General features: G+C 32.8%; 3 protein-coding genes across 3 annotated transcripts; 1 reads left to right on the forward strand and 2 right to left on the reverse strand.

Annotated features, from left to right (window-relative positions):
* Positions 1–24: 24 nt before the first annotated feature.
* mRpS22 (mitochondrial ribosomal protein S22) lies at positions 25–3,051 on the reverse strand. The gene is made up of 7 exons (XM_090105476.1): positions 2,869–3,051; positions 2,560–2,786; positions 2,297–2,421; positions 1,866–1,923; positions 1,121–1,329; positions 587–767; positions 25–291 (listed from the first exon to the last, which is right to left on the reverse strand). Exons 1-7 carry the CDS (start codon positions 2,981–2,983, stop codon positions 76–78), a joined length of 1,131 nt encoding a protein of 376 aa, XP_089961602.1. The 5' UTR covers positions 2,984–3,051; the 3' UTR covers positions 25–75.
* A 326-nt stretch (positions 3,052–3,377) lies between these two features.
* Positions 3,378–9,042, forward strand: LOC149906082 (uncharacterized). The gene is made up of 7 exons (XM_090105143.1): positions 3,378–4,208; positions 4,581–4,753; positions 5,615–5,813; positions 6,536–6,667; positions 6,909–7,089; positions 7,340–7,566; positions 7,868–9,042. Exons 1-7 carry the CDS (start codon positions 3,501–3,503, stop codon positions 8,669–8,671), a joined length of 2,424 nt encoding a protein of 807 aa, XP_089961269.1. The 5' UTR covers positions 3,378–3,500; the 3' UTR covers positions 8,672–9,042.
* Positions 9,043–9,107: 65 nt separating this feature from the next.
* LOC149906083 (small integral membrane protein 14) lies at positions 9,108–15,113 on the reverse strand. Its single transcript, XM_090105144.1, has 4 exons — positions 14,946–15,113; positions 14,602–14,675; positions 13,038–13,229; positions 9,108–10,015 (listed from the first exon to the last, which is right to left on the reverse strand). Exons 2-4 carry the CDS (start codon positions 14,671–14,673, stop codon positions 9,977–9,979), a joined length of 303 nt encoding a protein of 100 aa, XP_089961270.1. The 5' UTR covers positions 14,674–14,675; positions 14,946–15,113; the 3' UTR covers positions 9,108–9,976.
* Positions 15,114–17,005: the final 1,892 nt, after the last annotated feature.

Genomic DNA, 17,005 nt, shown 5'->3' on the forward strand with positions numbered 1-17,005 from the left:
TTAGGTTATTCAATAAAAATCCACTTCTTAATCTAAACATTTATTAATTATTTCTATATATACAAATACGATAATTTAAGCTGTTCCATGGGCTTTCTTTAGACCCCTACTAAGGTCGACCATTTGCTGGTAGTACTCTCTAAAGCCTTGCAGAGCTAATGCCTGCTGACTCTTCATAGCAGATGAATCTTTGATATATTTATCGACAATATCTGTGCATTTGGTATCTAGTTTAATATCCTCTTCAGTCAGTATTTCTGGCTTGGTGAGTTGAACAGGTTTTGGTATGATCTGAAAGAAAGTTTTTTCAAATATAAAATTATGATTTTAAAAAATGCTTTAAAATTAATATTAGTACAGTTTGATTCAAACTTAATGGCGGTTCGGAAGTTAGGTGTAGGTGCGGGTGCGGGTGCGCACAGTTCTCTTAATGTCCCGCTAATACCTAAAATTGTTTTTTGCGCATCAGATCGTACGATGTTCCGAGCCGCCATTAAGTTTTAATCATACTGTATCTTTACTTTCTACAATGCCATATTTACTATCTACCTAGTTTTGAATTATTATTGAATTTACACAAAATTACCTCGGAAACCAAAGCATTACTCTCCTCCCCGTTAGAAACGTCAGCATGTATGGCGTGTCGCAACGAAATCAGTAACACTGCCTCACGAATCGCCGCGTTTTGTACCAATTCTAGCATTAAATTGTCCATACTGTGATGCCAGGTGAGATAGAAGGTAAGTGGACCGAAATGGCGGGTTGATCTGGAAATATAAATTATGCATTAAAAAAATATAGATTGTTTCTACGATTCATTTTTTTATGTTCTGTGCAAATTAAATAAAGTAAGTGGGTAGTTTGGATAATGACTTCAAATTGGAAAAAAAAAATTAACTTTATGTTTTAGAAAAATCACTATATTCTTTAAATGTATTAGCATACACATTTTAGGTAAAAAAAAGTTAAAATTAATTTACTAAAAAAGCAAAGCAAATCTAGGAGATTGGGTCAATACTCTCTGTAATCATGAACATAGATACTAACTAATGCAGTACAAAAAATAATAATAAATCAATATAAAGTTATGTTTTTTTTAAAGCAAATACTGTGATTTTACCTCAATAAATCAAACTTGCTATTCATATCAACATGTTGATACGTAATGCTGGTAATCTCTTGATATTTCCTCTCATCTGGTTCATATTGCACACATGCTCTGTCCAATATGTATTCATATTTCTCTCTTTCCAAGAGACTGTCGAATTTATCTTGTTCCGAAAACACCTTTGGCTCTCGTATTTTACGGCCGGGTATTGGAAAGTATATCTGCAAATATAATTCATCTTTTAGTTTAAAATAAACAGTAATGAGTTATTGGAAAATATCTGTAAATATAATTTATCTTTTAGTTTAAAATAAACAGTAATGAGTTATTGGAATGATGACCACAATTTGCTATAATTTATTTTACATTTAAACATGCTTAAATGAACTTCTTTAAAGTTTTGCATGTCACACATAAATAGTTCTTTTATTTATTCAGTTGGCTTGGTTGGTAGTGGCCCTGCCTTCCAAGCCAGAGGTTGTGGGTTTGATTCCCACCCGGGGCAAATATTTGTGTGATGAACATAGATGTTTGCTCTGTGTATGGGTGTTGATTATTATCTATATAAGTATTTATTTAAAAGTATATAATGTATGTTTATCAGCCATCTTGTTTCCATAACACAAGCGAAAGCTTGGTATGGGATCAGATCGTGCCGTGTGTGAAATTGTCCTGAAATATTTATAAATTCTATTCAGTTGTTTCAGTGGATGCTTATGTGAGTTGCATTATAGAGAAGATTTATAGGAATAATAACCTGATTCAGTCTCTTCTTGATGTCTCGATCACAAGTTTCCAGTGTGCCATCTGGTTTCCTGAAATGCATTGTCCCTGATGAAAATTTTATACACAAATAAAAAGACTTAAAATTCTATAAGGTGGAAAGAAAAGATAAGATGTTTACCAAGTTAGATATCAAATATATTTATAATTAGTTTATTTCTGTCATGTAATAATAGATTTGTTCAAGAGAAGTTTAAATAATAATAGTGAATGAATGAAAAATGAATTTTATAATATTGTCAATGCACATTGATGGAAATAAATATTCAACTTCCAATAATATCCAAAATAATATACGATGGTATTTCATAATTTTTTTAAGACAGGATATTGGAAAAAGTCAAGATCAGTGATTTTGATGATTTTTAAAGGACTTAAGATATACCAAGAAATTTTCCTACAAACCTTTGTATAATAATTCTGTGTTGATTATCAATACCGAAAGTGATATCTGTGAACATGTATGTGCTATTATCATATCCAACTAAGGCAGGATCTTTTGCAAGAACATCTTCAAATGGCTCAAGAACCTACAACAACAAATATTTTTAATACTCTTAGACTCTTACAACAGCAAATAGGGGTATGATATATTTTGTTATTTTATATACACACTACAATTCTGTTTCAATGTTTGCAAACAAACATTCCATCATCAAAAATGTCACCTTAACCACAGGAGGCATCTGCAATAATCTATCTGCGCTTTTATTGGCATTCTGTCTCTCAACATTTAATTCTTCGTCCGTTAGAAACTTGTATATAGGCGTACGCAGCACAGGAACATTGCCATTCGTTCTTTTTCGGAATACTTTAGCGAAATCAGGCCTTGTTAATCTTTTTAAAAGAATTTGAACGCCCGATGAAAAAAACTTCGGTGCTGGGTTATCTTTATCTGAAAATTTTAATATTTAATTAAATAATAGACTGTTGATGAATAAAATTGTTAAAAACAATTCTTCCTTTTAGTAACTTACCATAAACGGATGGCACAATACTTAATTTTCTACATGAAACTATACAAGCTTGAGTGTCATTATATTTAACAAATACTTGTTTTGTATTAGATCTTACGAGTTTTAATAAAGACATGATTATTATTTAATCTGAAAACATAACCTATACGAAACTTGAACGATGAATTTGCTTGACAGTAGGCAATTAATGACATATATTTTGGACATAATATGTGTGTACAGAATAAAACCTAATGTCATTATGTAGAATATAAAAAAAAAACCTTTCACATCATTTTATTCTTATTTTTGTCTTTCATTAAAGTGAGTGTGATAGAATCTGATAATATTTTATGACAATATAAGACAATATTAAACATTTATAGAACACAAAATCAGCTATATACAACCCAAATAGCAATAATCGTAACTTAAATAAAATACCTAGGAGCCGATCCATATTCCAACTAAGAAAAAAGAAATCAAAGCGTGATCAAAGCAACGCTCTGTCAATGTCAAAATTTGTCAATGTCGTATTGTCGTCATAATAATATTGTATTATAAACTTATTTTAATTTTTACAATATTAAATTAAACTTATTTCCATTGTTTAAAGACACAGCCGTTATTATTTATGTCGAAAATTATTGGCAATGGCGAAAAGAAAAACTGGAGTCAACAATATAATTTACGAATTGGATAATGAAGATTTGAGTACCGACGACGAGGGTAAAGAATGTAAGATATTATGTACTGAGCAAAATAAAGTGAGTGAGGGTGTTAAAAACTCCTTAAACGAGAGCGATTCGGTTATCGAAATCAGTGATATTGATTCGCCCCATGATACTGATCAGAAAAACATAAATAATGGAATCACAAATAATGGAGGGAAAACGGAAGCGGACGGTTTAAAAAATAATTTAGAGAATAAAAACTCCACTGATGCCAGCGAAAATAAACTCAATGGCTCCTTTAAAGATGGACAGAATCCTGAAATGTGCAAGACAATTATATTTAATGAAGATATTGACATTGATTCCCCTGCATCTGTATCTAACAGTGACTTGGGCGTCGTTGGTTGTGAGAACAGAATACCATTAGTAAGTGTACGATTTAGAGACAAAACAATGGCGAAAGTGTACAAGAAGAAGTTGAAGGACTTCATGCTAAAGATGATCAAGTTAAATGAGACGGAATCATTTTCTGATGGTAATGAAACAGACGTAGAGTTAGATATATGGCCAGAAGACTTTAGTGAGGAAGAGGTTGAGAAACCACCTGTACCAGCATCAGAAGACAATTTGTTTTTTGTTGACACAGACCCTCAAGACATGAATATTGACATACCAATGTATGAACAGGTGAGTATATTAATAATAACAGAATTAATTGCTCAAATGCTGTTAAAATTTATTATAACTATGCAGAGTAAGTAAAGCAAATTGCACACATTCCACTTTTAAATATTTATTAAAACCTAGATTTATTGTTTGACAAAATATATTTCTTATTAGAACATGACTTCCATATTCACAGACAGGTATCTGATCCTATAAGAAAATATTGAGCTTATACTATTAAATTTAGAAGAGTTAACAGCAGAGTCATTGATAAAGCCAATATCTATAATATAAAAAAATAATAAAAATACTTAAGACATCTTCAAAAGCTCATTCACTATTTTCGGTTTTATGGCATTCAAATTTATAAATTTACACTATTTTCTTGATAAGGCATCTCAACTAATTTCCAATACAACGGAAACTGATAAAAGTGCTCCACAAGTTTTGAGAAGGGGACCCACTTGCTTCAATTGTGAGGGCGCACATCCACTTAGAGAATGCAAACTGCCAAGAAACAATGCAAAAATAGCAGAAAATAGAAGGAATATTGGTGTGAAACTTGGGTAATTCAGTGTTGATTATTTATTAGTTAAATAGAATAATAATTTCGAGTTCAGTTTTGGAGAATAAATTCTTGCATCTGTATTCATGTTATATATTGGCTTCCTCTTTAATAGTCCGGGATACATCGCCCATTTTTGCAAGTGATTACTATCAAGCTAATTTTTCGTGAGTAGCTTTATTTTGATGAGATGCCCAATAATTTCATGTACAAAACTCTCGATTGGGGTAGCTACCAGAGGAAACAAGGATAAAATATTTTGATTTGATGGTTCTCAAATATTAATTACTAACTGAATGTTTTTTTTTTGTTCAATCTCAAGATAATTATCTAAATTATTCGAAAAAATATTTATCCTACAAAATCTATGGTTTGATCAAAGAGTCCCCCTTTCCAATGTGTATCGATAACGAAGTCATCATAAATGATTACTAACCAGCTGATTTTTTTATTTTCACTTATTTAATACTTATATAATTCAACAGACATATTGTCCTACAAATTGCGTAATAAATATTTGAGAACCGTCAAATCAAAAATTTTTATCCTTGTTACCTCTGTAAGCTACCACAATCGAGAGTTTCGTACATGAAATTATTGGGCATCTCATCAAAATAAAGCTACTCACGAAAAATTAGCTTGATAGTAATCACTTGCAAAAATGGGCGATGTATCCCGGACTATAACCTATTATGGTAGATTTCAAAAAAGGTATATAGCTATTATATTTTTAAGTAAGTATAAAAGGTAAAATTTTGAGGGTATACAAGAAAATTCAACATCAATTTTTTGAAGCATCAATATTGAAAAGAAATAATAGTTTTAATTAGCAAATACTTATATAAACTTATTAACTTTACAGGCGATATCATGTAGAAGATGAACAGAAATACGGACACTTGATACCTGGTAGGATATCTGGACAGCTGCGGAATGCACTGGGCTTGAAGCGGAATGAGATTCCAATGCATATCTATAGGATGAGGATGCTAGGGTACCCACCAGGTTGGTTGGAGGACGCAAGGATTTCTCACTCTGGGATTACTATGTTTGATTCTACTGTGAGTTGTTTATTATGATTTATATTTTAAGTTATTTTTAAGCTATTGCATAGCTTTTACCTTTACCTATCTTTAGACTTGGAGCGCGGCGACCGAATGTAAAAATTACGTAACGAAAAAACCTAACACCCCCCACTCCAACCGGCACAGCGATGCCATGCTATGCAATAGCTTTACCGCGGCAGTGCCACACGAATTTTTTTATTACAATTAATATTTGACTGCTCAGATTTATTTTAAGTTACCAATTTGTAATGGATATTAATGCTTTTCTATTCTTTATTTTAACTTTTTTTTACTAGTCTTTAAAATTTCTATACTTAACCTGTGAAAAAATTAAAAAAAAAATCACCTTTTGATTGCACAATATTGGATATGAGGCTCTGGCTCTCTTGCTAGGCATAGCCTGTGTTAATTATAACTGAAACCATCATTACAAGTTTGAATTTGCACATAAACATGCATATATGTATCAAATCCCTCCACATAATATTTTATGTCAACTTTTAACCCATTGAGTCCCGAACGGCCCAATCGGTCCACGACACAATAGATTTTCTATTGTATCTGTGATTCTGGGGGCTGAGTTATTAATAGTAGGTAATTCCTCTAATTTTATCTAAAAAATTTTTCTGAATATTCCTCCACATATTTTGAACTTAAAAATTAAGTTTTGAAATCAACAATATATTAAAGTACATATATTATGAAAATCTTTCTAGGGACGCGCCATTCAAGATCCTGATGAAGAGGAAGGTGAGGTGTGTGAGCCGGGATGTAAGGACAAGTTTGATATTAAGAAAATTCTAGACTTTCCAGGATTCAATGTGCCAGCTAGTTCAAGATACAAAGAGGTATGTTATCTTATATTGCATATAAAATGTTTATTTTTTTTTATTTCAATTGAATTTGACGTCTGAATTATGTTTAAAACACACAAAAAAAATAAAAAACAATTGTGTTATTTTTTTTATCTTAAAATCAACAATCACTAATGAAATTTTTCAAAAGTCATGTATTCAAAAAATCTATAATTACTTTTTATTTATAGTTACTTGATTGGATTATTTATTTACAAAAATATTATTTTTTCAGGAAGGTCATCTCTATGGTTTTCCGCCAATGTCAGATCAGGACAGCAAAATGGTGATGTTACAAATGTTAGCGCCCAACGCTATGAAGGCGTATAAGCGGAAAAAACTAACGTTCTTCCCTTCGTCCAATAATAATTCAATACAGGAGGGTCAAGCAGAAATGGAATTGGATAGTGGAGATGGTATTTTTTGTGCATTTGATTTTATAGGTTATCTAAACTCCGAAATTCATTTATTTTTTCTTACGAAAAATTTAAAATTTTTGAAAAAATTTCATCAATGGTTTATGGAAAAATTACAAGTTTTTCGAAAAAATTTCATCTATATATAAAAATTTTATAAGTACTGTTATCATTCTCATAATTCAAATTTATTTTTATCACTAGCAAGTATGAAATGCAATTTCTTTTCCTAAATGTTATATACTTACAGAAAGCACAGCGTTCCCGTCCGTACCTCCCCTCCCCGACGACGAGCCCCCTCCCCTCCCCCCGCCGCCATCTTCCCCTCCCCCCGAATCCCCCAAACCAATTACCACCATTCAGATTGAAGATAAGGATACAGAATCTGACAAATCGCAAAGCGACATTGAAATAGTACAAGTGACAGATATACCTGTGCCGGAGGACGATTTGATCACGATTGATGATGATGATGACGTGAGTTTATTTATTTTTATTTTGATTTGCGATAAAAGTAGATGAATTGTGATAAAAGTATTTGTTACTAGTAAAAGTGAAAGATAATTGCGTCTATCACCTTTTTGGTATAGAATTATGTTTTCAGGATCAATTTTACGTGACTTTCAAATGAATTACGTCAATTCAGATTATTTTTTTTAAATTTTCCATAATAACGTCAAAATATCTGGTCTATCTCTGTCAAAACGAAGTTAAAATCGACAATGTAGTTGTATCGTTTTGTAAAACTTAATTTTATAAATTTCCTGTCACATTTTAGGAGGTATCAATACTAAGTAGTGGACGAAATAGTCCAACGATAGACGACCTAGAGGCTAAAAAGCGTCAACTGTTAGACGCAATAAAATACTCTGAAATCGCCATGGACTCGAGCACCGACACAGATGTGAAAGAAGTTGACCTATCCGGAGATATGTCTGAAGTTGAATTTGTTGGCATTATCGAAAATCAAGAAGCTAGTTGTAAAGTTACTCAGAATGTTAGTGAAGAAACAAAACAAGATGAAAAGAAAGTAGTTGATGAGACAGGAGTTGAAAAGAAAGTTGTTAATGAGTCAGAAGATAAAGAAAACGTTGTAAATGACTCAGAAGGTAAAGAAAAAGTTGTTATTGAGACAGAAGTTGAAAAGCAAGCTCCTAATAAGTCAGAAGTCCAAAAGAAAGTTGTTAATGAAACAGAAGTTGAAAAGAAAGCTCCTTATGAGCCAGAGGGTGAAAAGAAAGCTCCCAATGACTCGGAAGTTCAAAAGAAAGATGTTACTGAGCCAATAGTAGAAAAGGAAGTTGTTACTGGGCCAGTAGTTGAAAAGAAGCCTGCTAATGAGACAGAAGTCCCTAAAACTCCTGACACGAGAACTGGTATCGTGAAAACTACTGAATACGGTACACCAGTTATGAACATCGTATCGCCATACATGAAACTGCCAAGTGACGATAAGTTCGCCAAAGACATTTGTGACGTCATTCAGTTCGAGAACCTTCCGAACTCAGTGGGTAAGTATAAGAAAATAAGTAGTCTTTTGAAAAAGGTTAAGAGTGAAGTGGACAGAATACAGGATTCATGATTAGAGACCACCACCTCCCCGTGAGAGGTGGTTTGTCAAAATTCTATTGTAAATGACATTTATTTTTGTATCGCCAGCAGAGATATTTTTAAATGTACAGTCAAATGTACTGTATGAGTCTGACGTTAAATATTAAATATTTAGCTAGCTATAGTTCATAATTAATGAAAAAAACAAGCATAGCAAGCAATTATGTTTTTCTAAAATTCACAATGTGAAATAGTTATTTCAGAATATCATGTTTCTTTTTCTTTCAAAATGTTCAATAAATAATACTTACAAAAAGTAAATAATACATGATTCTCCTTAGGGAAATCTTTCGAAGTACACAAGATTTTGACTATGTAAATATAAATTTATATTTTAATACATTGTGTAGTTTTCTTTAAAAAATTCATATTTTCTATAGCAGCCTAGAAATAAAATAAAACAACAATGTTATTTAACTTTTTTATTTCTCTGAATAATTAATACAATCTCAAATAATAATTGCGAAATCAATAGTGTATAATGTCATAATAATATAATAATAAATGATATAGAACTAAACCCAATCCCGTGAGACATGACTACAATCTAATGGAATATCACAAGTCTGAAAATACCTTCAAACTGTTTGCATTGGTAATTACAGTAAAGCGGGCTATTCACGTACCTGCCGCAAGGGCAATATTGAAACAATCTAGGTTGCACGGCGGTCGGGGCAATTTCAGTTCTCTAAATTGCCCCTGCATGCACATCACAAATAAGGAGCCAATTAATGGTGCAATTCCAATATTGCCCCTGCTGGTAGGTGAGTAGCCGGTTTATGTATTCGAACATTTAAAAGTGCAAATCAAGCAAAAAAAAAGTGCACAAACTAAAATAAAAAATAAATGGAGTCGTGACCAAAGTGATCAGATCTAAATATTAACAATGTCTTTGTGATGTTTTCATCATTGTGATTGTAAATTGGTCGAACATTTATTAACAGCCAATCTGTTAAAAATTTTGTCAATTCCGACCAAATTCTCAATAAATTATAGCACCAATTACAAGTTAATTTTGTGACTTCAAAGCATAATGTATGATAGATATAAAACAATATGGAATGATAGTTAAAATATTTTAAAATTCAATAAAGGCAAGATGTTATCCTCAGTAATTAGTACTAGTCGAAGTTTTTGTAACACTTATATTAACTTATACTTAATACAATATAATTATTGTTTATAAGTCGAACTCTAAGCGATCGCTATTATATATTTATATCATAATATATATTCGAATTTTGTTGGCTTGACGAACCTGTGTTGTCAATAGAGATTAAATTCGGGGCGGTGTTGGTGGCGCTCCATCGCGGTCCTGGAAAAAATGTTTCTTTTTAAAATGTAATAAATATTGATGGGGTGTGAAACGAATATTTTCAAAGTTAGCAACACAATTTCAATTCAGGTCTAGGTGCGTCACATATAAAAAAATATCTCTAACTTCTACCTAACTATCTTTGCAAGGAAAATTACAGAAACAATTAGCACGTTTTATGTTTTATCGATACTTTCGTGTAAATTATTAATTAATATGCATATAACCATGAAATTGTGTTTTACAATGAAGGCATTCGCATCGAACATTCTAACATTTTATTTATTACATGGTCTATTCAGGTTAGTTCTATTTTTTATGACAGGACTTTCTTTTTTGTGTCTCTGGATGATATTACTTAGTAATAAGCTTTATTATTTGTATTAGAGAATATATATTTCAAATATTTTATATATTCGGATGGACGCCAACATACGTCCTAAGGCTTCCATTATTTTTAGCATGCCTGTATTTTCGTCTGTGTATTCACCGACGAAACTACCCTCAACAGTTACTACACAGCGTAAACAGCGTATTGGTTTTTCTGTATAATCTCTTCTGCCTAGATTTAAAATCTGTTCAGTTGTTTTGCGTGATTGAGTGACAAACATACAAATTTTAATATTTATATTATAAGAAATATAAAAAAAAAACAAACCCCTACTGATAAGAAACAATCGATAAAAACAATGGATGGAAGGATTATATCATATCAGAAGGTAAAAGGAAATCGGAATACAAATCAATTAACAACTTAACAAGGTCACGTAATGAAATAAGTTCAAGGTGAGAGCCATCTGCCATATACAACAATACAAAAGAATAATTATTATTTGTTATTCAACTTCACTTGTTTCAATGTCGTATTATGTAAAATGTTACATATAATTTATTTTATTTTAATTTATGATAACGGTACTAAACAAAAATGTACAAGTACTTATGATAATATAAAGCTGAAGTTTGTTTGGTTAAACGTATTAATATCAGAGACTACGGGTCCAAATTGAAAAATGACATCAGTGATAGATAGCCCATTTATCGAGCAAGACTATATGCTACCTATATATCACAAAAAGAGCGGAGTAGAGCAATGCGGGTAAAACCGCGGGGAATAGCTAAATAATAAAAGTGTCATTATGCAAATGAATTGCTAACAGAAAGTGGTGCGTGCTTTGTTGTTGTGATGTTGGCAAGGCGATCACGTAAAAATGCAACAAACACTTCCTGTTTATAAATATTGCGACTCGTGTCTGTTATTTTTGTTTTATGCACAGCTGTTGGACTATGAAATATATGCTTGTATTACAGACCTTATAAGATAGCTTGATCTGTGACATAGATAAAAAAAAAACGTATGCATACTCTAGTATTATGAAAAGACGGTCCGAAAGGAAGTTTCTGATGCCAAGGATATTAATGACTTTTGATATTTCTTGGGTGTGATTTCTAGAGCTGACGCGATTGAAACATTAACATTTTCGGAATTGTTCTCAATTTATTACTTTTGTTAAATCTTTTCGATCGAAAAGTGTTCTACTAAAATTATTGGGCGAATTTTGTGGTGCTGTCTGCTGTAGCCATAGTTTCTGTGATCTGTGGCTGTAGCATATTAAATTGATTCGCAGTTACAGCACGGATTCTTTTACGTGCGCTACTACACAAATAGGGCTTCATGTATACTTTCTATCATAGACTAATATACTCAATATACTCATATATTTATTAGTCCATGCTTTCTATATACTATTCAAAAATTCAAAATTATTTATTTCTTTCTTTTACATTAGGTCTTAAACAAACTATTAAAGTATTACTTTTAATAACTTTTCGATACTCCAATCCTTTTAAGTTGATCTAGATATTATAGTGTGGTATGGAAAAAAGTTACCAACACTAAAAATTCAGGGATTATATTATGCAGTACATGTAATTTATGCTAATTACAAAGTGAATAATAATTTGCGGTCAGTTCTAGTATAATTAATGTATTTATCATTTGTTTTAAATGGTCATACCATACCACTTGAAATGTTTTAGTGATAACAAATAACCATGTTTTATTTAACTACAGGTTTCATACATTTATAAAACATAATACATTACATGTTTGCAATGTTCTAGGTTGATGATAACCTATTATGAATCATTACAGAGATACCATGATAGTTATGTAGGTACAGGATAAAATGTATTAACTGATTGATCGTCCCGCTTTTGAATTTATCAATCTCAGGACTGGTTTGAAATGAAAAATTGCTTTTGTCATCTATTGGTTAGGGAGCCAGGTGCAAATTTGGTTAACTATTTCCTCTCAAGAGATAATTCGTCAGACGCATGAGAGTATAGTATTATAAAGCCTCGTGAACGTCAGCTGGCGCTCGGTTGGGGGGGTGAGCGGTTGTAGCCTCCCACGCACATAGGAAAAAAAATACATTCATTCATTCATTTCCTCTCAGCTAAAAATTTGTCAAATTGTAGCTAACCCAATATCTCAACGAAAAAAAAATAGTCAGCTGGTTACAACATGGTGTATTATACGTCAGCTGGTGTCTCGAACATGAAAGTTAAATTTAAAGAAAAATTCATTTTCCGTTATTTCCTCTCAAACAAAAATTTACCTGATGATAGCTTATATGTAACTGTGGATAAATATATATGTCAGCTGGCTGTATCTTGGTGGAAAAACCGTCAGCTGATACGGGAGGCTACAACTGCTCTTCCCCCCAACCGAGCTCCAGCTGACGTTCACGAGGCTTCATAATACTATACTTTGATGCATTTTACTAATTACCGCTTGAGAGGAACTTGGTCATAAAATCTGCTGCTGGCTCCCGGACCATATTTATCAGGTTGTCTATGTCAGATTACAATGTTTAGAGCTATAGAACATTGTACTATGACCAATAGGATAAAATATACCTACTTTTATTTGTCAAATATAAGTGCAGTGCGCAGTTAGTAACTAATAAAATACATAATATAATATGATAAATACATAAACAGCTGTTATTTTACTCACATGAGAGCTGGACGAAGGCTTCGCAGCGTCCTGTATCTGGTTGCGTCTCGGGCGTATCATATACATCGCGAGCGCGAGAGCCATCATCAAGAACATGACGAGGAAGCTGTTGCTCGCTGATTCTGGCTGCGGCAGACCTGGCAGTTGCTCGAGGCACTCCCCATCTGTGCAGTATGATTGGCCCTGTCGGAGCTACGGACACATGATTATAGTTGTTTTATTTCTTTTTTTCATGGCAGTTGTAGGGGCAGTAAGTTAAGGTGTGTGGCCCACCTAATGTTAAGTGGTTACAAACATAAACAATAGATTGATGGTCGTACTTTGCTGGCCTTTAAGTGACATGTAGAATAGAAATGTAGTATAAATAAAGTAAGATTTAATAATAATGAAACTTACATAGCTAAAATTATTTAAGTCTTAAAGGATAATATCAACGATGATTACAAGGAATTTTGATAGGAATAAATTATACAACTGAACTAGGTATAATCAGATTTGTGAGAATACAATTTTGCATTTTGTGTAAACTGTAAATGTGCCAAGTTGGGGAAGGTCACTAGTTTGTTTTCAAGAGTAATAAATGGTGTCATATTTATTTTTAAATAGATGTTCCACATAAATGAAAAGCTTTATACTTATTAAGCAATGTAAAACAAAGGTAAATAATTGATTACATATATACATTAAAAGTTGCAATAATACAAAAAAAGGCACAAATGTAATTGAAACCATCAATCCTGCAGGCATGACTGATCAATTAATGAAGCATGATTAAAACTATATATGATTACACACACAGTTATTACACAAGAAATATTAAGCTATTGCATAGCTTCTATCTCGGGCCTTGAGCGCGGGGACCGAATCGAGAAATTCCGTAACGAAAAAACCTCACGCTCCCCACTCCGACGGGCTCGGAGGTGTGGCTTGAAGGCATGCTATGCAATAGCTTTACTGCGGCAGTCCCCAAGTGCCACACATCTTTTTTTATTATTTCAAATGGATATGGAAAAATGTATACCAATAATAAAATTGGAGTATTTATCTAATATTACAATTAAAATAAACATGTTTTAGGTACAAATTGTCTTGTCTTTTGTGATGGGAGTTTCACTTTCACTGTCACATAGCTGATATAATAAGGACTAACTTAAGCTACTTTATATGCTGATATTCCCACAGGAATTAGGATTAAACATAAAGAACCATAAATACATGTGAAACTACAGGGCGCAGCTAGTCTGACATTACATCATTGGATCTGCTAGTACACCATAGTATGTAATGATTGTGTAAAACGGCACATATTGATAAGGATAAGGCTGTGTTATTATTTGCTACAACTAAATGATTGAAATAAACTTCAATCCAGGAAAATAATTTGTCATGAACCACATTACTTACATATTAATATTTAATACAAGCTTATATTCTACGCATAAACAGAAATGTACTAGAAAATAATAATGTGCACTAATAGTTTACGTTTGACCACTATTCTAATATGGCATTTAATTTCACAAAGCTGATTAATGTTACAAGGTCAGGAGATAAGTCGTCTTACCAGAGAGATGAGGCGTCGCATTGCCAACTCATGGTTCCAAAGGCACTCACAGGGGTCCAATTCATCGCCCATTTCTAATCAAAACAAATTATTTTACAATTTATCGCAAAACTCTCACTTCCATAAGTCACAGTTCAACTACAAAATTCGTAATGAACGCCGTTTCGACATTCCAATAAGAATAAAAGAAAAAAATTGCATCGACCTAAAAAGATTAGACCAGTTCTTGTAAGTATATTGATATCCCTGCTTTGTTTTTATTTACAAATACAAAAAACATTTTGCAGGGGTCATCTGTCACAGGAAATGAAATCAAATTTAAGCTTGTAATTTAACAAAATTACCTGGTAAAAGTAAATACGCAGTTTTAAATACGTTTAACTTTAAAAAGTTATTTTTATACTATAACACGAGTGCCTGAACAACGATAAATTAAACGCAAAAATATTTGCTACGACTACACCTTTGACGACATTTTGACACTGTATGCTTGGATTCTTGGGATTGGTCACCATCAAAAATATTGAATTGGATTGACACCAATCAACAAACAGAGTGCACGCGCTTATATTGAGTGTTGCCATTATAATAAACGAAGTGAATGTTATGCACAATCTAGACAATCATTTTGCATGACATGCTTGTGTCTGCGAATTATTAATATTTCATGAATCCGTACACGGACCGCTTCAAGCAGTTGCGACCGATTGCTTGAAGCCGCGCGATGAACTATGGACAATCATTCACTGCCATACACGAACTGAACTGCTCGAGCCGTCGCGTCGGGCGTCGCGACCGCTTCAAGCCATCAACTGCGCGGTTTGTAGCGACAGCTCGAGCAGTCAACGACCGACCGCTCGAGCAGGCCGTGTACGTCGCTCAGCCGTTAACTGCTCGAACAGTCCGTGTACGGCCGCTATAAGTAATTTAAAATGTATGTATTTTTCAATTTATCTGCGCATGTTTGTTACATCACCACTGCTCGAACGGAGAACGAAAACATCGTGAGAAAACCTAAGGTAACCGACGCGACGCGACGTGTCGAAGAATCAAAAGTTCGGCGACATGTGTCATCCGCCAACCCGCACTTGGCCAGCGTGGTGGATTATGGCCTGTACCCTCATAGGCCTCCTATGAGGGTACAGGCGTGTCCCAACAGTGGGGAACGTATATGGGATGATGATGATGATAATGATGATGATGAATTACAATAGCTTAGCTCTTTTGTCTTGTATTTCTATTTTCTATGATTTTATAAAATGGAAGAACTATATTTTATTGGCTATGACTTTACATTTTACTTCATCAAAGCAGTTCCAATTTTTTTTTAAATTAACATTTACATGGTACCTGTTTATTTAAGTGAGATATCCCTGATGACCGCAATATTGATGTTTGATCTTGACTATGGAACGATTACATGTTTCTACATTAAGGGGAAGCTCCCTAAATTTTATGTGAATTTGCATACCTACATATTCTGAAACAGGCACACATACAATCAAAATGGAACTTTAGTATATGATTTATTGGGTCTTTTTCTTTCGGTCTACAAGACAGTTACGTAATTGTAACATTTTCGCTCGATTCATTTTTTATTAAAAAATTATGCCTTTCTTAAGGATTATTACATTTTTTTAAAGATTTACTTGGACATTATGTCTAAAATAAATGTTAACAGTAAGAAAATAGAGTTTACTATCGAATACCAAGATATTTTTTCTCTAGATCAATTATTACTTTAGTTATAAACGAAATAAGAATTGAGACTTACTTTTCGAGCTAGAACGCGATCAAAGAGCGCACGCGATATTCAACTTTATTACGGCTAGGTATATTAGCGTCTAGTACCGTAACCGGTCTCTCAGTGCCAGAAATGAAAAAGGGAGCCTCCTCTTAATTATATATAGCATAGGTAAAAAAAATACTTACAAACTCAACCGATTTTGTAAATTCTTCCGCCAAGAGAAAGCTACATTATTTTTAGTGACTAGATTTTTTACAGCCTTTTTATCCCAGTTCGGAGTTTGGGCAGCTATAAACACCTAAATCCTGTAGGTAGTACATAATATATAAGATATCGTCCGTAGACTGGATCAAATATGTAATATTATCGTTATCGATTTATCTTTTGTCGCATTAAGAAGTTGCTAAGAGAAAAATAAAAGTTTTTGTGGCTTAGGTACCCGTGTCTATTGCAATTTATCCCTAAATGAGACTGCAAAAAAGCCTAAGTATAGCATTGAGTTATAGTATAGGTACCTATACATATTATTTATCACATTTAATTAGATAAATATTAAATTGAAGTTCAAATTTTTATTGTTTTGATCCGGATAGCCATCACTTGGTACTACCGAAACTCATCGAATAGTAGAGGAGACAGTCATGTGGATGATCGGCC

The sequence above is a fragment of the Colias eurytheme genome, chromosome 9 (genome assembly GCF_061535395.1).
Source record: "Colias eurytheme isolate Ceu_HAF_F1 chromosome 9, ilColEury1 Martin Lab GWU primary, whole genome shotgun sequence".
Taxonomy (NCBI): domain Eukaryota; kingdom Metazoa; phylum Arthropoda; class Insecta; order Lepidoptera; family Pieridae; genus Colias; species Colias eurytheme.

Bases quoted from the DNA above. Each gene is read 5' to 3' on its own strand.
- mRpS22 (XM_090105476.1), bottom strand. From the start codon at position 2,983: ATGTCTTTATTAAAACTCGTAAGATCTAATACAAAACAAGTATTTGTT. The intron at 1,924-2,296 runs GTTTGTAGGAAA...AATGCATTTCAG, and splicing joins CACAGAATTATTATACAAAG to GAAACCAGATGGCACACTGG. The intron at 1,330-1,865 runs GTTATTATTCCT...TTATATTTGCAG, and splicing joins TCAAGAAGAGACTGAATCAG to ATATACTTTCCAATACCCGG.
- LOC149906082 (XM_090105143.1), top strand. From the start codon at position 3,501: ATGGCGAAAAGAAAAACTGGAGTCAACAATATAATTTACGAATTGGAT. The intron at 4,754-5,614 runs GTAATTCAGTGT...TTAACTTTACAG, and splicing joins AATATTGGTGTGAAACTTGG to GCGATATCATGTAGAAGATG. The intron at 5,814-6,535 runs GTGAGTTGTTTA...AAATCTTTCTAG, and splicing joins TTACTATGTTTGATTCTACT to GGACGCGCCATTCAAGATCC.
- LOC149906083 (XM_090105144.1), bottom strand. From the start codon at position 14,673: ATGGGCGATGAATTGGACCCCTGTGAGTGCCTTTGGAACCATGAGTTG. The intron at 13,230-14,601 runs GTAAGACGACTT...ATGTGTCCGTAG, and splicing joins TGCGACGCCTCATCTCTCTG to CTCCGACAGGGCCAATCATA. The intron at 10,016-13,037 runs GTGAGTAAAATA...CATTTTTTCCAG, and splicing joins AGCCTTCGTCCAGCTCTCAT to GACCGCGATGGAGCGCCACC.